The sequence below is a fragment of the Carassius gibelio genome, chromosome B13 (assembly GCF_023724105.1).
Source record: "Carassius gibelio isolate Cgi1373 ecotype wild population from Czech Republic chromosome B13, carGib1.2-hapl.c, whole genome shotgun sequence".
NCBI lineage: Eukaryota > Metazoa > Chordata > Actinopteri > Cypriniformes > Cyprinidae > Carassius > Carassius gibelio.
Window position 1 is genome coordinate 5308854 of NC_068408.1, and position 27822 is coordinate 5336675.

The window sequence follows — 27822 nt, forward strand, 5'->3', positions numbered from 1 at the left end:
TGATGTCCACTTCGCAGGGCACTTAAGTTCGAATAGAACAAACGTCTGAAGCAACAAGTGAAAAATATGAAATCTGCAGAGCAGGGGGGCGCGAGGACTGGAATTGAAAACCACTGCATTAAATTGATCAAAAATGACAGTAAAAGCATTTAAAACGTTACAAATGATTCTGTTTTGTAAATCAGTTCTCTTCAGACTTTCTATTAAAGAATCCAGGAATATTACAATTACAATTTCTGAAGGATCTATATATATCAAATTATAATAAAATAAAATAAAAAAATGTTGTTTTAAATTGTAATAATGTTTCATAACAATACAATCTTTGACAGATTTTCTATAAAAATTGCAATGTTGATGAGCATAAGACTTTTTCATCTTAACAACTCCAAACTAATGTACTAATGTACAGTACAGTATATACTTTCCAGTGTTGAGTGAAATTAAGTGTATTATAAAGTAAAAGTATATATACATAGTCAAAAGGATTTCTCTTGCCTCATCTTCCATCTTGGCTGTTGCTGTTTTTGTTTTTTTACTCGTCACAATGCATTATGGTATCATCTTCTATGTTAAGGAAACATGCAGCACCGCCTTAGGGCCTTTCACGTAGGACACGCTCTAGTATCCGTCTGCATGACATTTTCATTGTTGTTTAATGGCTTCAAGCACATCAAAGTGGGCATCTGTGACTGTTGCCACTTCATGTCAGGTTAAATAATGTTAATCTTTTAAAAATGTGCCTTGAGACCTTGTGGTCCATTCCTCTGCACTGCGTTTGGCTGCTTTTCAATGCAAGAACACGTCCTGTGTGAACGGCCACTCCGGATTTGACCAAAAATTTTCACTTTCGGCTGGAATATCCCTTTAAGCCAGGTATTTTCTTCTTCTTCTTTTTTTTTTTTTTTTGTGGACTATCCCTATAAAATAGCAAACCCACGTAAGCCTTACAGTTGCACCTAAAATGTGTTCTAATTAGGCAGTAGACTATGTTTGGGAGCAGAACCTGCATGTGAAATGTTTGTTTATGCAGGGTGCTATATATGTGTGGGTGGCAGGGATTTACTATAGTTTGAGGACAAAAATGTCCCCAGAAATGAGCTAAATATGACAAAAGCTCTCTTTTGGGACCTCAAAGGCATAAATGACTCATAAACGAAGCAAATAATGTTGTTCTAAAAACGCGCCTTGCACTGTGATTTATGGGTGTTCCTGATGGGGTTCAAAGATCTGTGACTATCTGGCAACCACCTGTTATCGCACACACTCGCACACACAGACTTTAATTGCTCATTAATGTATCATGGACTTTATCATGCAAAACTCCTCCAACCGAAGTTTCGACAGCAGACCAAAAGTTTTCACTGCTGTTGTTGTTTGCTCATTTTTCAGCTTGACAAATAAAGTAACCGAACTTCCTGTTTCCCCTCGCTTTTTATCTGCACTCTCTCTTCAAACTTTATCAGCCCATTAACGGCTCAGAAATTGTGCTTCTCTCTCTCTCTCTTTCTCTTCTGCTCGTAGCTCTCTCTGGCTGTCTGTCTCCACCTCGCTCTCTTTACCTGTGCGCTGTCTCCTGTTCTAATGAGACGGGGCCGTCTAATTATTTGCCAGTTGCCACTCATGACACGGGCTGGGCTCACGGTGGGGGGCGGCTGGTGAACACACAACGCGCTTCAGTCTGTTCGGCTTTCCGAAGGCATTTTGGATTCCCTGCTGCAGGCCTGCACTGTATATTTCAAAGGACATGTTTTATTCATTCCATTGCTATTTAGGAGTCGGAGAGGACAGCAGGTCCTTAATGAAAATTAAAATTGAAAAGCGAACCACATTAATCATGATCAAAATCACCCTAGGGTGCACATGCACATAACCTCATACTCAAGCTGTCTGCTAAAGCTCTCTAACCCATCATATTTGTCTCTGTCTGCTTTAAAACAAGAGTAGGCGGTCTAGTGGTGTTTCTATTTGCTATTAGATTATTGTAGTGCTAGTGTAAACCACTTCCTGTGACCTTTTGTTTACGTCTGTGTGCTAAAATAAGTTGGGTGGCATCCAGAAAGATGAACTGTATTCCAAAATGAAAACAACATCCGTGTCATAAAGCAATTTGAATATTATTTATAATATGTTAAATTAAATATTTGCTTTAATTTTTCATATTTGTCCTGTTTAATTAATTTTGGGGGTTTAAAATGTATGTTTGTTTTAATTTAAATAATTAATAAATTATTTCAGATAGTTGCCTAAGCATAATTTCTTTCTTTCTTTCTTTCTTTCTTTCTTTCTTTCTTTCTTTCTTTCTTTCTTTCTTTCTTTCTTATTTCTTTCTTTTTCCCTCTCTCTCTCTCTCGCTCTATCTCTCATCCTTCCTTTCTTCTTTTCTTTATTTTTCATATTTCACCTTCATTTTAATTAATGAAAAGAATGTTTAATTCTTTATCATTTTTTCTTTGTATTTGTGTGTGTGAGTGTGTTTAAAATATATAATTAACAACTTTATGCAATTAAATCTTGAAAGCAGCTGTTACAGAGGATAAATTATTCAGATCAATTCAATTCAGTTATTCATAATAAATACAAATAATCATTTGGAAGCAAAAACTCAATAAAGCAGTTTAATATGATTTAAGTTAATATTTTATCCAGTGTTTATGTGTAGATGTATTTTATGTTGGTTAGAGTATCCTTTCAGTAGCTTAGCAACATGCTAACACAAATAAAATGCGATGTTTGTTATTTTTGCATCTGCTTTTATTTACATCAGGTTTGCTGGTCTGATATCACCAAAACCCCCTAAAGCCATCAGAAAAGACTAGCCTAACCAGCTAAAAGAGGTTTTATCTGTTCTACATGTGGCTGGTGGCAGTGTTCTGCTATTGGCTGGATGTTGGCGTGATTTCTGCTGATTACGGCCTGTGTTCACTAATCTGCTAATCTTTAGTCTGTGCATTGGCATGTGGGCGGCACTGTGGGCACAGATGCTAAACTGAGAGGGAGGCACAGCTGGCTCGACTCTCATTACATGAGACGCCCTACTGCGAGACAGACGTCCCTGTTAGCAGTCTTAATGTGCAGGACTGTGTTAGCCGCTCTACGCTGGCCGTAAATTACAACCTAATTAGTAGAATGAGAGTTTAGACTTTTATTTGCACCACTGTGCTTGCATTAGATTTGATTACATCCCAATTAGCAATTGAAGAGATTAGCTCTGCGTTGGTTATGCCACACTAGCACTGCATTCAACAGAGCTACATCAGCACATTGACACTTTAGCCTTGCGCTATTTATAGATTTTCCGCTCTTCCTAGAAGAGTAGAATATATGTGTATGAATGCAGAAAACACCACAGATTTTTATCACAGCATGTCGTGTTTAACATCCTGTGTGTGTGTTTGGAGGATATTCAGTTATCTGGAGGCTTGTCTCTGTTTGATGGTCCTACAGAAAGAGCTTTGCATTACTTCACTGGATCAATAAATCTTTACTAGTGGAGAGACAGAGACATTCACTCTCTATATTTCCAGATGGGTTTATCTGATTAGAGGGAGGAGGCATGTATTTGTGTTGTTTTTGATGGCTTGATCATTGGGTTTCTGGGTGCTGTTTGTATTTGATTTTAATTAGCATCAGAATTTCAGTGTCATGCAATTTGTCTCTCTTTTAAATGAAATGCTTCATGAATCTCACAGCTGTTGTTTCACTGTGTTTTTAGGTTTGATGCCCTCAAATGCAATTGTAATGTAAAATGCATTCACATTTTTTTTTCAGTGCAGGTGAAGTGTTTTTAGTCATTGTTTTTAATAAACTATTTATTTATTTATGCTTTGTATTCTTGTTTTATCTGTTATATTTTTGTTTTAACATGTTTTAGTCATTGTATAATAATAATAATAATAATAATAATAATAATAATAATAATAATAATAATAATAAATGTCCTCTTATTTTCATTTTTGTTAAATCTATCGTATTTAAATGAAGTCTCTTAGTTATTATATTTTTATTATTTTTATTATTATTATTAATAATAATAATAATAAATTATGATTATTTACTCTTTTTATTTGTATTTATTTTTGTTTAAATATATTTTAGTCACTGTATAATAATAATAATAATAATAACAACAATTAATATTATTTCTTCTTATTTTGTTGTAATTTTTTAATTTAAATGAAGTCTCTTGAGTTTTATATTTATTAATATAAAATTATTATTAATATTAATATTCTTATTCCCTCTTTTTATAATTTTTTGTATTTATTTATTTTACTCTGAGTAAATGGTCAGGGCTAACGATAAACAAAGTTTTATTAGGCTAATGAACAATAGATTAGATTGACATGCATCCCTAAAAATGTGTCAGTTAAATTGTCCATTTCAATTTCATGGTGTCTTTTTCATGTCATTCACTTTCCTCTAATCGCAGTAGTCCGTGTGATTTTTCATCAAGAGCAACACAATAGCATGTTCTAATAGACCGCAGGTTTATTAGGCTTGAAGTTCATTACAAAGGAGTTCAGCAGCCAGTGGATCCATTAGAGCAGAAGTCAATCACAGCAGCAGTCTTTCCATTAGATCCTTCACTCATTACAGCATCAGAGTGTGACCCCGCTGCTGTTAGCGGATGACAGATGCTTCACAAGGGCTTTCGTCAGTCTTTGTCCTTGTTTAGTGATGCACGCACTTTATATGGTACAAGACTAAAGGGCTTGTTTGTTCAGACTAATTGTTGCATGTATTCATCATCTTTCAACTGTCAGGAATACTTGCCTCTGATTGGTTAATGATGGCCTTCTGTCAAATGATAATGTTCAGATAGCTGCTTTCAATCACTGTTATTTCAGTATGATTCATTTAGTATTATACTGTCATGATTATTAATTATATGGAATTTAGATTTTTTTTTAATATATTCCGTGTTTTTATTTTAGTGTAGGTCTCAATAATTTAGTAGTATGTTTTTGTCAGTTTTATTAGTTTTGTTGTTGTTATTTTTAGTAAATGAATTTTTCTTATTGTAAATAATTAAACTCAATTTTAGTTATTTAAAACTTTTTTTTTTTAAGTTGCCTTGGCACCTACCTGAAATATTTAATGAAAAAAAAAAACCTTAAGTATTAAGATAACCCATAGAAAAGAAAAGTCAAAAGTGAGATTTCTTTAACATCTCAAATATTTCTCCTAGACAGAAATGAAGTTACTTTAAGATCGAATGGGGATTTTTGCTTGAGTCTCCTGCTTCTCAATCTTGTCTCCTGAGACAAAAACACTCACAATGGTCTCCTTTAAAGCTTTAAAGGAGAGCTCAACAACATCTTACACTGTGCTTAGATTTTTCTCTTATGCAGAAATATGATGTTACTTTTTATTGGACAATGTTTATGTACTTAGGCACACAGTTTGTTGTTGGATATAGTAATGTACCGGATGCCTTAATCAAAAAAGATTTACAGAAAATGTAACCCTGGAGCTTTCTTTGCTGAAAGGCACGTAAATGGCTTATGACTCAGTCTTGGTTATTAATTGACTAATTTGATTTTTAATACATATGACATACATTTAAATGTTTGATCTCATATTGAGGCCTTTGACTTGGTGCACACTTTGTAATGCTAGACAAATGTTAGAGCTTTCGAGTCTTTAGTGTAGGAGAAATATCTGAGCACGGTGTGTGATGTTACTGAGATTTCTTTTAAAGCTTTAAAGGAGACCATTGTGAGAGTATTGCAGTTTTTGTCTCAGGAGGAGACCCGTTTGAGAAGCAGGAGAATCAAGCAAAAGTTTCCATTCAATCTTAAGGTAACCTCAATTCTGTCTAGTAAAAATATTTGAAATGTCAAAAAAGTCTCTTTTATATTATTTTTCACCCCTTTTGATCATTTAAATCTCCTGTTTAAAAATAGATGCGCTATAGTTGTGTATAATTAAACGCGATATGGTTATGTATATATCTGTTTATAATATACATTTTAAAATTGTATTACTGCTGCTGCCATAATAAAGACCCATTTCAGATGTTTCTGTGGTTTTCTCCTCTTTCTGCTCCCAGTCGCTGTTGTGGAGTTTGTATTTGTATTTAGTCGCTGTATTTCTTTTAAATACTTTCCAGCATTTTAGAAATAAATATGTATGTAAATTACACTGAATTTTAGGAGAAAGAAATGCTGTTGATCCTGAAATGAGAGATATGTGAGAATCTCGTCTAAGTCTCCTGAGCTTAGGAAAAGCAACCACTGAGCAATACATTTTTCCTAAAGGAATGAATGTTCATATTTTAACAGTTTTAGCCAACAATAATAAAACTTATTCCAGTTTAAAACTGAACTTAAACAAACAAACAAACAAACAAAAAGATAAACGTTACCCTAAAATCATAATTCCATTTAACGGAAATGACTGTAAACACTTTCAAGAAAACAAACAGCACAGAAAAGCAAACTCTGTGCCACACATGCTTTGAATCTGCTTTAAAATTGCCTGCTACCACCCAGCTCTTCCGCTCGACCTCCATCCTCTGCTCATTATGGAGATGAATGAGAGTTTGGATGTGTTTGACCTGTGTCAAGGTTAGCCAAGGGCCTCTGATGCTGTCTTTCTCTGGCAGCACAGGGGTCCGTTTGAAGCCCTAGGCCTTTACTGCTGCCTGTCCTTACACAGACACCATTGTTTCTCTTAGCTGTTTATTTTCAAAGGTCTTCGCATAAGGGTGATTTTTAAGTGCCTGGCTCATTGTTCACAACGGTTTATGAGTCAAGAGTGTGTAATCACCTTAAAGATACACCAGCACACGATTTGTGTTTGTTTATCAGGCAGCGAGCAGCTCTTCAGCGTGATTGGGGTCATTGAAACGTGGCAGACGCTTTCAGTCTGGCCAGCAAGCTAATAGTGAGGTTCTGATACAACACACCGTTACCGTTAAAGGCTCCTGATTTTCCTCAGATTGCTTTGATTACTGTAATATCTGTACAGTAATGACACATTCTGACTCTATTAGAGTGAGTTTCCCTTCTCTCTCTTTCTCTCTCTCTCTCTCTTTGTTCCAAAGTGCAACTGAATTATATATTGGTTTCCCTTAAGCACAAAGTCAGAGTAATAATTTAATGCATGAGTCATAAAGGTGCCACTTGGCTTCACTGCCTTCCATCATCTGTGTGTGTGTTTGTGCTCAGTGTCTGTGACAGATTTCAATGCTGGAGTTGATGATAAACGCTCTAAACCTCACATAATCACAGCGTGTGTGTGTGTGTGTGTGTGTGCAAGATGCCTCTGCCCTGTGGAGAGTTGTGTTTCTGGAGCTGATCTATCACACGTCAGTCGTCTGATGATTATAGATTAATTTATCATGTCACATCTTGATTTTCCAGACAAGCTGGTTTAGCAGAGCTGCACTTTTAATGATCTGGTTAACATTTTTTATTTTATGAACAAAGTTATCATAAAGTTATTACTGTGGTGTTAAGTAGAGAAGTGTGGAGGTTAAACCATTTTTTAAAGGTTTTTGAATACATATTCTCAAATGTATAATGCAAAACTTCCAAAGCCTGAAAATAAAAGTAAAAATAGCAGTTTCAGCAGTAGAATAGTAAAATACTCGTTTTAAGTAATAATATTTGCAATGTTACAGACTTTATAACAAATTACCTTTGTTAAGTGCCTTCCAAATAAATCACACAATCACGTATTTTAAAATTACACTGAAAACAAATGTGGTGCAGGATTGACTTTTATACTCAAAAATAGCATGTAACACAACGACTTGAATGTGGGATTTTAAAGTAGGAAGAAATAGCATTTTGTTGAAAAACATACCCTAGTAATCTATATTTTTTTTATATATATATGTATATATAACTTACACACAGACACACACATTTTACAGTGCTTTGCTAGATAGAATTTCATATTCGAAATTATGCTAGTGCATTCTGCAAAACACAAAACCTACTTTTTACTATTCACTTTCACTCACTTTAAAATGTTGTAAAATCAGTTTTCCGGTGTACTGTGGTGGTGATATTTGATTGCGTTATGTATTTGACCTTATATTTGTCACAGTAGTAAAGTGGGGCTTTGTGCAATCCCTCAGAGAAACACTAATCTACTCAAACCAGCGGTGGGTCAAAGGGGTCTTATTAGAGCAGAAGCAATGATCCGTCATAATTTGTGTCAAATCCTGAGTTTGACCCAATTCACTGATCCTGATGGACCCTGATATCCAGTAATTGTTTGAATCCCACACACTTATCCGTTTTTTTCTGAGGTGGTAAAAGAACATGAAATTGTTGGCACAAATTGTTCTGTTTGTAAGAAAGTATTTAATCTTTTGCATATAACAAACGCATATCAGAAACACAAGGTCCAGTCCGATTGACTGGGATTGTGAAAATACTCAAATAACTGATCTTCTGTTTTCTGTGCTGTTTTGATTTTTGAGTACATCAGGACTTTGTTTGATATCAGAATTGTTGTGCATCCCTCATTTATCGTCATAAAGTTATATCATGCTTATATTTGCATTTTTATGACCAGACTAGAGTGCGAAGGTGTCACTGTTCCTCTTCCCTGTTTCCTGTGTGTCTGCAGGTACTCTCAATGTTCTGATGAGGGTGAAGAGCATCGCCACTGTGGATTCTGCCATCTGGACTCTCTCCGGACACCAGGGGCCTGAATGGAGGAAGGCAGATGCTGAGATCTATCCGAGCGGACCCTTCCAGGTCTGTGCATGAGAGCTTGTATGCAAACACATTGTATGCAAATGTGTCTTCTTCTGATCACTGTGTGTGTGTTTTCCATGTCGTGCATGTGAATATATTTTCTATAGCACGTTTGGACAGGCTTCAGGGCTTGGGGATATATGAAATATTTCTGATATGTGCATGAAGCTTTTGCTAGCGAGATATAAAATATGCATAATTGTTATTTGGATATCAGGTTTCCTAACCTTGTGTCATTAGACTAGATTTGCAATGTTTCCTGACTTGTGTTTGACAAGTGTTAAAGCATTATTGAAACTTCTATAGAAAACACATTACAGAAAAATATGTCTAAAGCATTTTTTAATCTTATTTAATGTTCATTTTAACATTAATGTTTAATATTAATGTTATAAATGTAATATTAATTTACTGTATTAAGTAATGCTATCTAATAAAACTTTTGTTTGTTAAGTGAAAAACAATAGGGAATATTTTAATCAGATTTAAACTGTATTTTATAGTTTTAACATTTTGAATTTAAAACAGTTGCATGGTAATTGCATTGATATTTATCTTAGCTAATTTGTGCAGTACTGGTTGGCAGGTGGGCTATGTCTGTACGTGTGTGTGTGTGTGTGTGTGTGTGTGGTTGGAGGGTCTGGGGTGGGGGGTGATTGAGGAAGCGCTGAGTCGTGCTCTACCGCTCTCCTCTGGACCCGTGTTTCTGCTGAGCTGAGCTCTCAGCACAACAGCTGCAGACCAGGAGACATTTACTGCTCGTCACAGAGGTGAAAAGATGCTGGAGAGAGAAAATGACAAATTGAGAGCAGGACTGAAAAAGAGGTGATTCATACAGTGAAGGAAACTGAGAGAAGGGCAGAAAAAGATGAACAGCGCATGCAATAGGGATGGAAATGAAGACAGATAATTCAGAGGAAAAAAAGAGAGAGTTTACAGGTAAATGGGACACTTAAGTCTGGGCTCATTGGTCTTGGTCCTGTCACATTAACTACTGCTTAAAGACAACAAGCCATTGCATTTGACTTTCATAATGGGACACATTTCCAGGTGAAACTGAATTTTCAGTGGGAAACTATGTAGGACAGGGATGGTTTTTTGTCCTTTGGGATTTGATTGGATCAGGAAATATAGGCTATGTTATTCTTTATTAATATTGTTTGGCCTCACCCATGTGGATTACAGCAGAAAAGGAGTTGTTGCATAGGTGGACAACATTATTGAATTTTGATGAATATTAGGAAAACATTTACAGCAGTATGAACTGAATGAATGAATCGTGTACAGTAAGAGTAGGAACAAGTCAGCATGAAATCAAAATTAACTTGTAGTTTTTTTTTTCTCATTTTGTATTTCCAGTCTTATTGTGCCCCAGTGTTATTTGTGTATTATCACTACTGTTATTACAATTATATTTTGTATCATTTTTATCATGTTCGTTTTATAATGTTAATACAGTTTTTAGTTATGTTAGTACATCAGTTTAAATGATAAATGTTGCTTTGGTAACTAGTTAAATGATTTTATTTATATATATATATATATATATATATATATATATATATATATATATATATATATATATATATATATATATTTTTTTTTTTTTTTTTTTTTTTTACATTTCTTTTTTTTTGGCTGATCCCACAAATCTAATATTTCAAATACTAGTATAACGGCGAATGTTGTCTTTTCACTTGCCATCTAGAGTGGGAAAAACCGGTATTTTGACTTCTTTTCCCGCACAGTTAATTTTTTGAAAAAAACAGTTGCTAGCCTCTCTCCTCTCTCTGTGCTGTCTCTTTCATTTCACTCAGTAATGTCACATATTTGACACTTGAAGACGTAAATAGATCCTCACCTCTCATCCAGGCCCCAGTTGGCCTCCATCAATCGATGCTAAAGACCAATCCAGGCGTTCCTGGACAGTAGGACTTGACAAGTCCTTCAGACAGCCGTGTTTCTGTGTTGTCTGTTTGTTTGCTCTGTTCTCATCTCCTCTTTGTTCCTCCATTGACTCTTGCCGTGTGGATCGAGTGACTGCGGAGGCTTGCCGAGATAAATTAGCATCATTTTCCCACAGAATCTCCGAGAAAAAGGAACTGTCTTTGCATCGTTGCATGAAGCGTCTCACCCATTGCTAAGCCTGATGGATCAAGCAGAATCACAACAGCGTTACTTTATCCGAAAGCTTTACTCGACTGTGTGAATCTATTACACGCAGCATGTTTGAGGTTAAACTGAGCGGGATTGATAGTTGGGGTTTTACAGAGATCTAACAGACCTCACAGCGTGTAGATCAGTTTGGGAGTTGAGAACTGGATCTAAAATAATATGTGTACATTCAGTTACACTGTATTTTGAATTATTTTCTTGTATAACTGTAACATTACAAATTTCAGAATTAATTTCTATTTAGATACACATTGGTGTCCTGAACTACATTACATTAGAGTATATTTTATAACAGCAAACAACTCGATGTACATATATGACACCATTAAAATCGTTGTTACAGTTAAAGCCCCTTCAAAGCATTAAGTTTCAAAGCATTAAAGATCTTTGCACACAAGGCAAGGGCTTCCAGATGTACTGTAGGGCTGAATCGGAAAGTTATCAGGTTGTCTGTCCTGTAACTAATGATGAACTCACAGTTTGCAGGGAATCATTCAGTTGCTTTCAGACTGTCTGACTTAAGGCTGATTTATACTCGACGCATCCTCAAGTTAGTTTGGGTGTGCATCGCAAATATTATGTTATCGTGGTCTTGGTGATGATAGTTGGCTTTGAGTGTGCGCAAACTCATTTTGCGTGGCGGTGTGCATGGTATTTTTTGTAGCTTTGCACAGCTCCTTATCCGAAGATACATGACTTCAGGGCGATTCTAGCTGAACGTGTACATCTGTGCCGGCATCTGTGGCACAGAAGCAGTTTGATGCGAAGTTCAAACTCCATCAGGTGCTTTTTGATGCTTCGACAGAAAACAATGACCAGTTGTTGTTGTTTTTTTTTTGTATAGTTTGTCCAAGGCTTTTTATTTGAAGTACTTTTTATTTTTATTATACTAATACAAATTATAAACTATTTGCTTAAAGTTGTCTTGTGTTTGATGTGAAACATAGCCAATAGTTAAGTTTGTACATTATTAAAATATGAATTCATCAACTCAGTTTACCACAATTCACTGATCCTGATGGACCTTGATATCCAGTAATTAGTACATTTAGTATCACGTGAGAAGACTTGTGACAGCAAATGACTTCTTCTCACCAGTGATTCACGATGGTTTTAGAGGACAATTGCTCCTCGTCGCCCCCTGTCATTTCAAATAGTAGTACAACGGCGAATGTGTCAAGTATAAAAGCCTCGTCCGTTTGGGAAGGTGTGCACAATCAGCACAGGCTTGCGGGATGGAGCCAGGTGAAGGTATCAATTGTGCTTTAAAGTGATAGATCGCCCAAAAATTGAAATTGAGTCATTGTTTACAAACGCACAAGTTGTTCCAAACCTTAATAATTTATTTATTCTGTTAAACATAAAAGAAGATATTTTGAAGAATGTGGGTAATCAAAGAGTGTTTGGTCACCAATGATAGTAATGACTCTGATAGTAATTTATTATTATTTTTTTTTAAGTAGTAGGACCAGAAGCTGTTTGGTTACCCCCATTTCAGATCGTTTCCGTACCGAGATTATTGCTGAGCTGCAATTTAAATTTCACAATTCTGAGAAAAAATCAGAATAGTGAGAAAAAGAGTCGGAATTGCAAGTTGATATCTTGCAATTCTGACTTGATTTCTGACTTTATACCTATATATATATATATATATATATATATATATATATATATAGTTTATTTCTCACAATTATGAAAATTCTGACAGAATTGTGAGATAAAAAGTTGCAATTCCTTTTTAAAGTATTATTTTAGTGGTGGAAACGGGCTTCCATAGCAAGGATATGTTAAAGTGATAAAAAGTTAAAAAGACTTATATTGTTACAAAATATTTATGTTCTGAATAAATGCTGTTCCTTTTAAACTTTTTATTCATATTTATTCTATATTTTATATGTTCCATATATTATATTACATTTCATATAAATTAGAATATAATTCTATAATTCTTATCGAACATTTTTAGTTCTGTCTGTCTTACACAGAAGCAAAGCAATGTTTTACCATCCACGTGCAACCTGTTTTCAATATAAAAAGCACTAAGTGCAACCAAAAAGCTGCGGGCTGCAGAGAAGATTCAAAGGACTTTACACACGGGAACGCTTTTTACCACTCCTTACATTTTCATGCTACTTTATAGAAGATAAAAGAAAGCGTGATCTTTAACGGCGGGGGAACGCACAGTCTGTTTAAAGCATGGAAGATTACTGCCATGGCCAAATCGAACGTGATTGAAAGAAAAGCTCAGATGAATATTATTATCATTACCCTACCTTCCTATTTAAAATTAGTCCAGTCTGTGTAGGTCTTTTTCAAATGCTTTTTAAGACCTTCAGTTTATGGAACTGGTTAAAATATTAGAAATTCAGGCCATTCATTTTTTTTTTTTTTTTTTTTGTGTAATGTGTTTTCTTAGATTCACAAACTCTACCAGTGATATAGCATTGGCTCCGGTCTTATGCTCCTCTGGTGTATGTTTAAATGTTCCCTGTCTGTGACAGTTTCAAACAGCAGTTAAGGCCAGTTGGTGCTGTATGTGTAAAAGCCCAGTATAGCTGTTCTCTTTTATAGAGCTCTTAAATGCCACCTGCCTGGTATTGGGCTGTTTAACACAAATATAAACGCTTGCTACCACAGTAACTTAACTTTATATCCAGCAATTTAGTAGAATTTTACTTTATTAGAATGTTATGCCAAGGTTTCTGGCACCAGCAGACATTGTCTGTATTTAGTTTAAATGATAAGTGTGATTTAAACAAACTACTAACACTAACGACTAACTCGCTGTGTTGACATGATTCCAAAATCTTTTTTTTCCCGAATTCTTTAAGAGAACAGTATTTTTTCTTTTCTTGTTGATCAGTGTATCAATTGTGTATTGTAATTTATCCTTGTGGAATAACAGTATTCAATTCTATAAACAAATAAATATTGTAAATTGATGTTGGTATCTTCATATATAGCTAGAGATCTTAATGTCAGAAATATTTGAAGGTTGTTTCTTTTTACTTGGATGTGTAGGGAACCCCTGAGCGATAGAATTATCAATGATCTAAAATCCACTCGCGAGGGAGGGCTGCTAATTAGCTTTGCTTAATTATGATTTTCTGAAAAGATTGAGAGAAGAGCAGAGAAAGCGTCCACTCTGCGAGTGCTGATCCATTTTCACACAGCCCTTTAAGCTCTTTCCTTATCATCTCCTCTTTTCTCTTTATTCTCTTTATCGCTCGCTGGTTTCTCTGCTGATGCTCTCAGCTCTTTGTCGTGTTTGTTATCCATTAACCTCTCCTCTCTGTGTTCTGGAAATTTCCCATCACTCTCACCTCTCGCCTGCCTGTTACCACTGCTCTCCACAGTGTTTGGTTGATGAAATTCACCGGACTGTGAGTCTCCGTTACAGCAGCTGCTCTGGAAATCTTCCTGCCATGTTCAGTGGATTATTTCAACCTAAAATTTGCATTTTCCCATTGGAGAGAAAAACTAAGTTTTATATTGTTTAATTGTTTCCCTTTTTACAGTGATGAGATTTAATGGAGAAAAAGAAACCTCAAACTGTGCTCAGATTTGTAGTCTGAGATCAAAAGTATTTTCTTAAAAAACTTAAACAAATCTGTTCAAAGTAATTTCGAATCACGAGCGCGAGTAGGATTTTGTGTTGAGCGAGTCTGGAAGCGGTGACACAGATCCAGAGGCTGAAATTTAACAAGAGCAGCATCAGCAAAGGCTTCTCTATGTGGTGTGTACTGAAACGGTATATATTTGCTTAGCGGTTTTGGAAAATGACTAAGTTCCACTTTGTCGTCTTTTTTTTTTTTTTGTAAGCTGTACATGTGGAAAGTGCAGTTTGATAACAACATCGCATGTTGTTTACTTGATGTGCTTAAGCACCGATAGCTAAGTTAACAACACAGAGATATTTGAAGCAGTTTTACTCACCGCATGCGGTTCCAACACACGATCGTGACCCTTTTTCGTTGGGATTGCATTATCCTTAAGAAATAAACGATGTGCATATCCAGCGTCAACCTGGGCCTTGTTTGTAAAACAAGCATCTTCGAAATGCAGGGGAACAAACACAAACACTTGCACAACTCCGTTGATGCTCTGTAAAAATAAACTCCATCCACTGGTCCCTTAATGCTGTTTCTCTTTTGGTAATCTGTGCAGGGTTGTCTTGCCCTGGCAACCAAAAACACATTCCTTTTGTGACATTTCGCGACGCTCTGGCTCTGATCAGTGATTGTCTGTGCACAGCCTCTCTCTGCTCTGCTATACGGGAGCGTGCGCTCTTCCGGCAGACGCGCCCTTAGCACCCATATAAGGAAATTCCGCTCCATCTAACGTCACACAGAGCCATACTCGAAAAAAACTTTCCGAAACTTGTGACAAACCGGAAGGAGTATTTTTGGAACAGAAATACTCCTTCAAACGTACAACTTAATTTTTGAAACTTTGTCCATGTTTAGCATGGGAATCCAACTCTTTAACAGTGTAAAAAACTCAGTATGCATGAAATAGCATTTCACCCCCCCTTTAACGGGTTAGTTCACCCAAAAATGAAAATTAGGCCATAAATTACTCACCTTGAAGTCATCCTAGGTGTATTGTACGGATCCAGTCAGAGTTATTTAAAATTTGTCTTTGATTTTTCAAGCTGTTAGATGCCACTCAGCGGGTGTCGCACTGCATCAGTCCAAGATAAGTTTAATAAAAAGCTAATCAATAAAAAAAAAAAAAAGTGTCTCACACGGCTCCAGGGGGTGAACAAAGGTCTTCTGAAGCGAATCGATGCGTATTTGTAAGAAAAATATCCATATTTAAAATGTTATAATCACTTTAATCTAGCTTGCGCTCACTTTTGTAAAGCAGAAGCAGTTCCGGGAACATGACGGATGAGGTATGACGTATTGACGAATGAATATACTTACCCTTCAACCAGCCTGTATAAACAGTAAAAAAAAAAAAAGTTACTCAATGTTCACAACGCTGTAAAGATTTCAGCCATAGTTTGAGCTTTATAGAGAAAACTTGCAGTGTTCCATAGATTTCAATCTTCCACTAAAGAAAGGATGATTGACCTACAGTAGTTCTGCATCTCCGAACACTACAATTCCCACTTACTGCCCCTCTGGTCTTTGCTCCATTGCTACTGAATTTTTGTGTCAACTGACACATCACATTAGGGACAAGGCCACTTAAATACACTTAAATACTGTTTTTATAAATTAAAACTATAAAAGATTATCAAAACTTAGCAAATTATACTTTTGAAGAATTTGACAATGATGCCATTTTATTGGTTTCTGATCCATTACTTTTAAAGTTTGTTTGTACAATGCCATTATAGATTTAACAACTGAGTGGGAAGTCTGACCCCAGATTATCGCACAATAGGTCATATGTGATAATATCATAGCATGCATAAACATTTGGGCTGCTTTAATAGATAAACATAGTATTATCATATGAAAACAGTTCAAATTTGTCTTAATAGTCTTTCATTTTCTTAAAAAGGGCATCAAACTTAAGCTTAGAGTCTACAGTGACACCTAAATATTTAAATTCACTCACTTCCTTGATTTCCTTTTAGTAAATTTTGATTTTAAATACATCTAGTGCTTTGTTCTTTAATGAAAAACACATTGAAACTGTTTTGTTGTGATTTAAAGTTAAACCGTTATCCTGCAGCCACTGGGAAACACTGAATTGCCTGGTTAACATTTCAACAGCCAGATGAAAATTTTCAGCTTGTTACATAAACAATTGTGTCATCTGCATACATTTGACAACAAACCTCCTTGCAACATTCAGGTAAATCATTTATATATAAACAAAAGAGCAACAGGCCCAATATTGAACCTTGTGGTACACATAATTTGCATTTTTTAAGTTATGGATTTACACAGTTGATTTTAACACATTGCTGTTTAGAGCTTGTTGAGAAAAGTTAGGGTTATATGGAGATTGATTTCTTAGTATATCATGTGATAAACAAATTTAGTTGAAATTTGTTGCAAGTTCTTCTGCTGACTTAACAAAAAAGGTATTAAATTCATTTGCAATTTCCAAACTATCAATACTGACCTTTCCATTTATATTCCGTTTTGTTATGCCTTTACTTTGATAAAATTATTCTTATCTTTCCAAATAAGTGAACTATTGCCCTGTGCATCAGCAAACAACTGCATGAAACAAGATGAATTAGCTTTTCTCAGTTCACTAACCACTTTATTTCTTAAACCAAAAAGGCAAAAAAAAATATATATATATATATATATCCTGTTGCTTTTATAGGAGCATGAAAACTTCTGGATTAAACTTGCAAGTGTGTCCATCAAAAAAATAAAATAAAAAAATAAATCACATCACTCATTTAAATGATCAATTTGAAATATACTCTTGCAGTTTACGTTATTCTACTCATTTTTAAACAGACATCGTCTGCTTGGGGATTCCACTTTGTGAATTATTAACTAAATATTTTTTTTTTTTTTTTTAATGAAAATGTATGCATTTAGCAGACACTTTTATCCAAAGCGACTTACAGTGCATTCAGGCTATAAATTTTTACCTATCATGTGTTCCCTGGGAATTGAACCCCCAACCTTACGCTAGATAGGGCAATGCTCTACCAATTGAGCTAAAGTAAGATTAACATTAACTAACATTAACTCTGTGTAAAAAATAAACAAACAAAAAATGCCCTGAATTTGATGTTTTGTTAATTTTCTGACAATCAAGGTCACGTTTTGATCAGACAGACCAGTTAACAGTTCAATACATAACAGATACAGTTTTTTTAACCTGTTCTGGCTTATTTATAAAAATGAGCAGCATCATTCCTCCAGTCTTCAGTTTCACATGATATTTCAGAAATCATTCAAATATGCTGATTTGCTGTGCAAAGCAAATTAATAATAATAATAATTACTCCAAACTATTGAACACTTAAAGCATGTAGTTCTCTGATCAATCTAGGGGTTTTATATGATAGAATTTTAATTGACAGGTTTTTTTTTTCTCCTTGTTTGCGAGTTGCTTTGGATAAATATGCATAAACTAAATTATATAAATAATGTACATGTGTATATATATATATATATATATATATATATATATATATATATATATATATAATTACTGTACTTGTGACTGGTACAGGAACCAAAATATAAGTTCAGCTCAGTGATGTTTTTGTCTTTGTATGGACAAGAGCTGCAGCGATATTCTTTGTAACTTCACATTTTGCGTTCCACAAAAGCTAGGGTTTTTGGTTGAACTGTTTCTTTAAGTTCTGCTTCAGCTCTATCTCTCCCCCGCTCCTGCACGCTGCTTTCTATCTCACCCAATCTAATGAACATGGTGGTGAAGAGGCGTCTGCTTGCCTACGCCTCTCAGACGCCGCACATAATTGTTTCTTTCTGTCTCCGCTGGCATCTGAGCTCATGTGTGAGAGGTGAATGGTCTGTCATATTCTTAATGAGCTCAACCCACTAAAGTCAACTGTGCTCTGCCCGTTAGAGGAAGCCATTTGCATTAATGAACAGAGAGAAAACACATCGCCTCACCTACCAATTACTGCTACAACAAACTATGGCAAGATCTCTTTGTGCATGTTTTGCATGTTTGCGTTTGCCCTTTGAGTGTGTTTTTTATGCATACAGTGACCTTGTAATTCTGGAAGTGTACCGCGAGTTAAATGCATTCTGTGTGTGTTTGAGAGTCTGGGTTTGTAATGCATGGATATATATTCAGGTGAGCAAATATGCTTATGGAGCGCTGCTTGACATTGCCCTAATGATGTCGTGTCACCCAGCGTCCACTGTGGCCCCGCAGCCAATTAGCACAGACAGAGAAACTGTTTTACACACACAAGACAAATCAAATTACCCATCTGCCCTCAGCCCTTGATCGCGCGCAGCCTCTGTTATTTATTCAGAGTCACTCGTTCACTTGGGCACCATGGGAGTCTGTGTGTTGTGTTCATTAAAGCACACAGGTCAAGAATGTGTGCATGCTATCTTCACCTGGTCAAGTTTGTGAACCATGCTATAAAAAATGTATTTGCAGTACTTTCTTCGTAATAATAGCATATCGAAATAGAGTTGGCAAACAATCTGGTTATATCTTCTTCTTTGGAAAGCGTCAAATTATTTTACCATGCATTTTCGCAGAGGTGAGCAATGTAGCCAATCACAGACATGTTTACTGATTTCTAAAACGCAGTGGCCAATCAGAGGTTTTTTCTAACGAAGACATTTTACATAGTTTCATTGTGTATTCATGTTCATTGTTTATTTTTTTTTCTTTGTTAGACCGTAATGAACGAGTGACAGTTTTTAATAAATTTAAAGGGAGCACTCTTTGCATGCTGTATAAGATGATATATTAAGAATTGTGTTTTTCATGCTTGACAAGCGGCCACATACGACACAGACAAAGCTAACTACTACACTATATAGAAAAAGATAATAATTTCCAAAGCACAGATGTGAGTCTGCAACCGATCTGGTCCAAACGCAGGATTTAGGTAAGGGAACAGTTATTATTTGTTTTGGCTGCTATGCCAAATCATGTACTTTATTTAACAGTGTTTTTGTGAACATATATACTGTATAGTTTATTAACAAATAATTGTAACACTTTACAATAAGGTTTGATTAGTTAATGTTAGTTAATGTATTCAAGTGTATTCATGTGTTTATTATTGTAAAGTACTACCTAAATAATATATTTCAAGCATTCACTTGAAAAATATGAATAGCACCCCCAACGTCCAGGATTAGCCCCCGCTAAAAAACATGAAAGGCCTGCCCTGTGCCCTTAAAAGATCTACAAATTTTGTCCATGTTACAGTATGGAAAAGTTCTTCTAACTTAAAAAAAAAAAAAGCAATTCTGTAAAGTTTGAGAAAGTGTGAATTGCTTTAGATCTGTTTTAAGGGGCTGTGGGGGGATTAAATGTATTGAATTGCTCTGCTCACTTTTGCTCATTTATACATTTCAATTACTTGTGCGTTAGTCCGCCAGGTGGGGTTTAGTGGTGTGTGTGTGTGTGTGTGTGTGTGTGTGTGTTTGTCTGGGAAAGGAGTAATTCTGTAAACTCCAGTTAGACTGAACGTAACTCTGACATGGATCTGATTAGGTCTCTGCAGTGAGCTTCAGAGCTGCTGTAATTAAGCTGTCAGTCAAATGCAGCTTACATGGGGAGAAAATAAATACCAGCAGAGAATGTGGGAGGAACCTTATTATTAAGACTTTATAGGCCAATATGTAATTTTTTTTTTAGAACTTACTGTACAAATGTTTAATATTGTACTGTTATGTTTTTAAAGTGCACTGTAGTGAAAAAAAAAAACAAGAAAAAAAACTTTAGTTGTTACTACATTACAAGTGACTTATTAATGAGCTTCAATGCAGTACACATAGCAAGGGCTTTTAAATAATATAATAAATAAAAAGAAAATAGATAGAATAGAAAACGAATAGAGCAAGCTAGTGTTAGAGGTCTTTTTATAATTGTATAATAAATGAAAAGAAAATAGATAGAATACAAAAAGATTACAAAGGTAGTTCGATTATTTATTTATTTATTAAGAATAGAATTAGAATAGTGAGTGACAAAGTTAGAGGGTCAAATGAAGATGGAAGAAATGTGTTATAAGCCGATTCTTGAAGATGTGTAACGAAGAGGCTGAGGGACAATGTGAACACATTTGCAGGAGTTGCATCTTGTGTTACAAAATGGCTAAGGACTCAGCTGCTCGGATTGAGTTGGGGAGGTCATTCCACCAGGAGGGAACATTTTTTTTGAAAGTCCATAAAGGTGACTTCTTTGGGATGGCACGATCAAGCGGCGTTCACTTGCAAAGTCTGAAGTAATGAATTTAGGTAAATGGGTGCAGAGCCAGTGGTAGTTTTGTAGGCAAACATCAATGTCTTGAATTTTATGCGAGCAGCTATTGGTAGCCATTGCAAATTGAAAAACAGAGGTGTGATGTGTATTCTTTTCGGCTCATTAAAAATTAATCCTGCTGCCGCGTTCTGGATCAATTGTAAAGGTTTGATAGAATGGGCTGGAAGACCTACCAAGAGAGCATTGCATTGGAGGAGTTTTGGGTTGATGTGCCTAACTTGTTGGTGAAATTGCTATGAAACGATGGGTTTACTAGAACCACAAGCAGTTCTGTCTTGGCAAGGTTGAGTTGAGGGATGATGGTCCTTTATCCAGCATGAAATGTCTGTTAGACAAGCTGAGATGCGAGCAGATACCATCGGATCATCAGGATGGAATGAGAGGAATAGTTGAGTGTCATCAGCAGTGGTATGAAAGCCATGTTTCTGAATGACAGAACTTAATGATGCCATGTAGACAGAGAAGAGAAGTGGTCCAAGAACTGATCCCTGAGGCACCCCAGTAGTTAGATGTTGCACCTTGGACACCTCACCTCTCCAAGATATCTGATAGGTAAGACTCAAACCACTGGAGTATGGTTCAGTAGGGTTGACAGCAGGATCTGGTGATTAACCATGTCAAAAGCAGCGGACAGATCAAGCAAGATAATCTTGTGTCATTCAGAATTCAGAATCATATTGAGACTGGTGTTCAAACTCAAGTTCAGTTCCTGCTTTTAAATTAAAAATCATAAATGTTAGATCATATGAATAAATGTTCGAAATTGTTTTTGTTCTACTGTTTATATATATATATATATATATATATATATATATATATATATATATATATATATATATATATATATATATATATATAATATTCAAAATAAGGTTTTTCTATCATTTCCTTCTGCTGCAGTATATGCATTATTTTTTATAAATGTATCTGAAAATAATAATATGGTCATTTTGTGGTGCTGTATTTTCAAATTTAAACCTGGTTTGATGGTTAATTTCTTTGACAGTATTTTGGATAATGATGTCAAATCAGTTACTATGTATAAAGTTATAAACATGCATAATTACTCAGAACATAAATGATTATCTATTTTTGTCAGAAAGCTTGTTTATGAAAACTTCTGTTCTGTTTTTTGTAATTACAAAGAATAATTCCTATTCCTGGCATTGAGTTATTCAACTTTGTTTTGGGACGTGGCCAATCAATTTAAATTCACACTCATAAATTATAAAGTCAGTCAGTTCTTCGGGAGTTTTCTCACTGTTATTGGCGTGGATGTTGGAGTTCAGTTTGTTTAAATTTTGTTCGTTGCTGATTGTGATGTCCCAAACAAAAATATAAATGTTTCAGTTAATTTCTCTTTATGTGTGTGTGTTTGTTGGGAATGGAAGAAATGTGTGCATTTAAATGAGCTAGAGTGTCTTCAGAGCAAACATGTCATGGGTGGTACGGCTATCTAACTCGTGTTTTTCTTTGTCAGGTGGTGTTCGAAGGTATCCGTGGAAACGGCTTTGAGGGAGACATCGCTATTGATGACGTTTCTGTTTCCAAGGGGAAATGCAAACAAAAGGATAGCGTGGACAAAACAGGTCTGTACCATCAGTGACACTTCTACAGCACAAAACACTCCTCAGTCTTGATGCTTCAGTAATGAACTTCATTATATTCCTTCATGTAGATGACTGAGTGACTAAAAGCCACAGCGTGCAGCATTTATTTTAATTTTTTTGGAAAAGTCAAAAGTCTGTAAGTGATGAAACAGCACTGAGAACTGACCTTAAATCAGTCTTATTTAATTATCCTTCTGTTGTTCCAAAGACTTACTTTCTTTTGTTGAACACAAGTGGAGAACATTTGGAAGTACTGTTTGGACTTTCAAAAGATGAAAAAGTACCATAAATGAATCATATAAGTAATCGATACAATGCAAAGATTGAAGTCATACAAATCTTGACATGCACTCTAGCTCTTCTTAGTAAACGTCCATGAGAAAAGCGACGTCAGGTTTGTGAACAAACTGTTCCTTTGAGTTGGTTCTTTTCACAAAACTGCTTTGGACGATGCATTCATGCCTCAGCAGCAGTTAACCTTGTAAAGCTTAACATGAAATAATAGTCAGGATCTTTTTTTCTTCTCTTTTTCTCAGTGTAGCAGTTTATTGAACCTTTAGTCAAAATTTGAAAACTTAGAGATGATTCAGAAGCCCACACTAAGCTAAAATTGCTGATATTTATTGGCTAAAAGTAAGATGCAATTATTATAGTTTGTAATGTAAAACTATGAGATGATTATAACAGTATAGCAGACTGCCTACATACGTTATCACTCTGTTTCTCACAATAATATGTCTTAGTAAAATTATATTTAAAATATTTAGTTTGATGAGCAAAGCTTTTTCATTTTTATTGTGGAGGAAAAATTATGCAATGCAATACAATAATTTGGAGATGAACAAATAATCATTTCTCAATATTATATTTTTCATACGTTTTTATATTTGATGCTCAGTTATTAACATGTATGGATAATCAAGTAAATTAAGTTCCTTCAGTCCAGTAAATGTTCGTCTTGAAACATTACTAAAATATATAAAAGTTATTACATTTACTTTATAAAGATTTCACAGCAAAAAGACATGTAAACCACGACCTTAAAATTAAACCTAAAAGGTGAAAATAATGATAAAAGAAATTTTAACATTTTCTCACACAAATCTATCACATCACTTCAAAATACTAGGAAGTACAAGTCAACTCTTTCAATTATGATTTGTGGTGTTTTTTGTTCTTCTTTGAGCTTTTAATAAGACAGACAGAATATCAAACGGTCTGTAAGGACATTGTAAGGTCATGAGGATGAGTAAATGATGACAGAGTTTGAAAGATCACAACAGGAAGGTTTTAGAGATGAACTGTCAGTAGGTAAGATGTTTCTGTAGTGGGCTGCTTCTTCTCACCTCGTGCAGCCCTCTGATGGTGCGGCAGGCCTCGGGTCTCCTCCTGAATGATGATCTTGGCACATGATGGGTGTGAATGCACCCACACAGACAGGAAAAGGCCCAGTGCCAGACACTCTGAGAGAGACAGGGCAGCTGTCCAGAACACCAGATGAATTGATAAATTCTCATTACTGTAATGCAGGACAATAAACTGTTTAATTGATGCTTTACAAATGCCTAATATAATTAATTAAATTAATCATACTATAAATAGTTGACTCTCAATGCACATGCAGTACACTACTAATTAAAAATTTATGTTTTTTAAAGAAGTCACTCAATTTAACCAAAGCTGCATTTATATTTATTTAAGAAACATGAGTAAAGAGTCACATAAATCAAGAGTATATGAGCAAATAAGAATACATGAATATGAATAGGTAATAGATAATAATTGAAATAAAAGACTGTGAAGATTTTAAAAGACAATATGGTTCATATGGCCTTCCTTCCAAAGAGCAGAAATACAGTGTTCACAGTTACTCTTGACAAAAATCATTCTCAGAAACTATAAGATACACAATTATCAAAGAATTATTCAGATGAGAGCAAGACCAATTCATCAAAAATGATGTATACTATTACAACTATGAAGAGTATACCAGTGACTGTCCTTAAAAATGACCTCACAGTGCTTCGTGTCACAGTCTTTTATAGAATCATTCCTTAAATCAAAGACTTAAATCATCATCACAATTTCAGGGCATAGTGATTTTTGATAAATTGAAGTCTTGACCTTTTTGCTCTGAATATTAAAAATGGCAGAACCCTTATTCTTACTCTGTGAAACCTGTCAAGAACATGTCCTGGCCATATAATATCAAAATCAAGAGAAAGCTATATTACCTGGGTTCTTTTAGGACTACAGTGTTAGGGATTTTTGTGTGTGTGTGTGACATAGTGACATTGCTATGACAATTACTGTAAGCACACTTCAACAAAAATCTACAGTAGTTTATATAATGCAAAAAATCTTATTAATTTGTTAGAGTGGTAAAAAAAAATATATTTATATATATATATATATATATATATATATATATATATATATATATATATATATATATGTGTGTGTCTACATGTTTTGTGTGCGTGAGATTCTGTTTGGTTGAGAAAAATTTGAAGTTCACTAAAGAGTTCACAAAATGGTCTTAAATTATTATCATATCCATTCTGAGGAGTTCTGTCTAATTAGGTTTCTTTTTTTGTCTTACTGCTTAATTTGCCAGATGGTCTCAGATTTCAAAGCTACATCTTAATTCTTTAAGTCCACTATCATGCAGTGACATCTTTAAATAAACAGCTAGGGATGTAAGGATTTAGCAAAAAAAAAAAAAAAGTTATTTTAATTAAATAATACACCAGCTGCAATTCCTGACGTTTACATTACATAATTGTGTAGTCCCTATTTATTAACATTATTGTAATGGTATTTTAAATTGGGGTCAAATGGGGTCTAGACATTCAGGGGTGCAAAAACTATCTGAAAAGTTGAGAAAACACATTGTTAACCTTGTCATCATGAATATTAATGTACCAACACATCAGCTCATTTGCTGAAAGGCATTTAAGCAAGCATTTTATGGTCTATAAAACGGTTCAGCCCACTTTTAACACCATTGTTTTGTTTTAAAGGAGGCCGCATTTTTTTTTCTATCTCTTGCCGTCAAACAAAACAAATAATTATCTCCCAAACTGGAAAATGACCCGAAACAGATTCCCCCACATACAGGCACCACTGTGCGATGTGCCAAAGCATGTGTGCTGCCCGCTAGGCATTAGTTTCTTCTGACAGTAACACGTACGGACATTTTCATATACCAATCCACCTAGCTCCTACTGCTCCAACCTGATATTTGTAATGTTTTTTTAAAATGGTTAAACACCTCAGGAAGCCAAAAAAATAAATAAATAAATAAACAATCCATTATTGCTTCAAGTTTTAATGTAAGCTTATACATTAGTCTCTGAAGTAGTACAGCTCTGCTCTCTCCTCTGTACCTGGGTCGGTATAAACACTGGTGTTATATCACACACACACGGCCCACACAGTAAAACCTGTTCATGCCGCCCACAGGTGCTGAGCTGTGCTTACACACAGGAAAGTGTAACGTGAGCTGCGTGCGGCGCACCGCAGGGCAGAACAAAAGAGCCAAATTAATGATTAAGATCAATCATTGTGAAAGCTCCCTCACAGAGAGAATATTCCAGCTCCCAGCCGCATGGATTGCTGATAGCTGTTGTTTGTTCGGGGAAAGTTGTGTGTATGTGAGTTTGTGCATGTGTGTCCTGTTAGCTTGCAGGCTCTGTCTCTGACCCATGAGGCTATGCTATAGAGGATATGTGCATTCATCAATGAAACTCCTCTCCTCTTTGATTCTTTGATGTTTTTCAGGGTCTTTCCTGTTATGCAGTACATTTGGAACTCTGTGGGTATAACATACTTTCAGAAGTCTGTTCTGGTTAAGCTCAAAAACTTTTGGCAGATTGAGTATTTATACGATTGATAGGAAGGATGCCTAAAAAGATGGGAATGAAGTGGGAAAAAGATCAGCTTGATTTTTAAATAGTCAATCTTAACAATTTCTCAGATTGTAAATGAGATGAACCAGCTAAATCCACAACACATCAGAGAATTTATCAAATTTCGAATAGAAAGCTGCAGGGATGACGTATTTGCGTTTTCCAAAACATGGAAAGGAGCTCACATTTTAGTATGTCTGGTTCAATTGTATTAAAGTCAATGTTATTTTTTTTAAATGGGTTTTTAGTTAAATGCCTGATATACGGTCTGTGGTCAACACAAGCTATTACAACACAACAATACATACAACACAACACATTACATAAATACTGATAAGTATTAGCATAAATAAGTAGTAAATAAATTGTGCTAGTAATAAATGGAGAAGTTTAAGTGCGTTGTAAGTATTTTATGAGTGAATCTGTTCAAATAGTCTATTGAAGAGAGGAGACATGAGCTACTCTCACAACTATGCACAGTGAAAAGTACTTATTACAATAAAGAGAAATATGAGCCATATGAAATGCCTAAAATAGTCTAACAGCCAACAAAGGCAACAAAATAAAAGTTATTATTTTTTTTTATTTGTACATGTTAGCCAGCTAGCTAGTTAGTTCGTCTAATTAGCATAACCATCCCTTTCATTTAAAGTTTGTGCATACAAACAGTGGATAAATAACACACTTAAACTTATTTAATTTTATGAATGATAGTTTATAGTCCTAGTCATGGTCTTTTTCAAAAGACATATAGACACTTTTTGGCGAATTAAAAGCAGGCACTAATGTAACTGATATTAAAACAACATTACAGATGCTTACATTTATTTTGTAGAAAATAAAGTAAAATTAAATACGCAATTAACTCAAGCAAAAACATTCCACAGTGTCAGTGTTGCCAGTTATGATGTTTAAAAAAGGCTATTTCAAAATACTACTTAAACATTACGGTCAAATACACAGTCGTTGTGATTTTTACCTCTATATTGATATTTTTTCTGATCCTCTTCTTTGCGTCGCTTCCTGCCTTGTGCCCCTGATAATTTTCTTTTTTCACAAATTCTTTTAGAAATTATACTTTAGGAGCACATAAATAGCAAAACTATTTTAACTGCACGTGCCATGCATAATTAATGTGTTATGATGATGTATTATAATTATGTCATGATGCAGAAAGTGTTGACAATTTGTCAAATATTTTGATTTTTAAACATTATTTGAATCAGTTTGATGATCGATCGGGATCACTGCTTAGAAAACAATGAAATATTGTGTGCCTTAATTATTCTGTTAAAGAAGTCACATCACCTCACAGAAGGACTTATTTTAAACACTTGACTGACATCATAAAGTGAATCTGGAGTTAAACGTTATTAAATGTTATATTTTCACGTGCTCTCCGAGGGAGCAGCATTTATTACACAGAGCCATAGTTCACTGAGAAGATATGCAGACAGGTGTCATTATCGTGAAAGATTTTGTCGATTTCAT

The 27822-nt window shown here is 35.0% G+C and overlaps 1 protein-coding gene across 1 annotated transcript in view; it reads left to right on the plus strand.

Annotated features, from left to right (window-relative positions):
• Window positions 1-27822, plus strand: part of LOC127970304 (MAM domain-containing glycosylphosphatidylinositol anchor protein 1-like) — a 183599-nt gene that overhangs the window by 147133 nt on the left and 8644 nt on the right. Inside the window, exons 16-17 of the mRNA XM_052572802.1 lie at window positions 8590-8720; window positions 22291-22399. Of these exons, the coding sequence (XP_052428762.1) occupies window positions 8590-8720; window positions 22291-22399 (240 nt within the window). The remainder of the gene's footprint in view (window positions 1-8589; window positions 8721-22290; window positions 22400-27822) is intronic.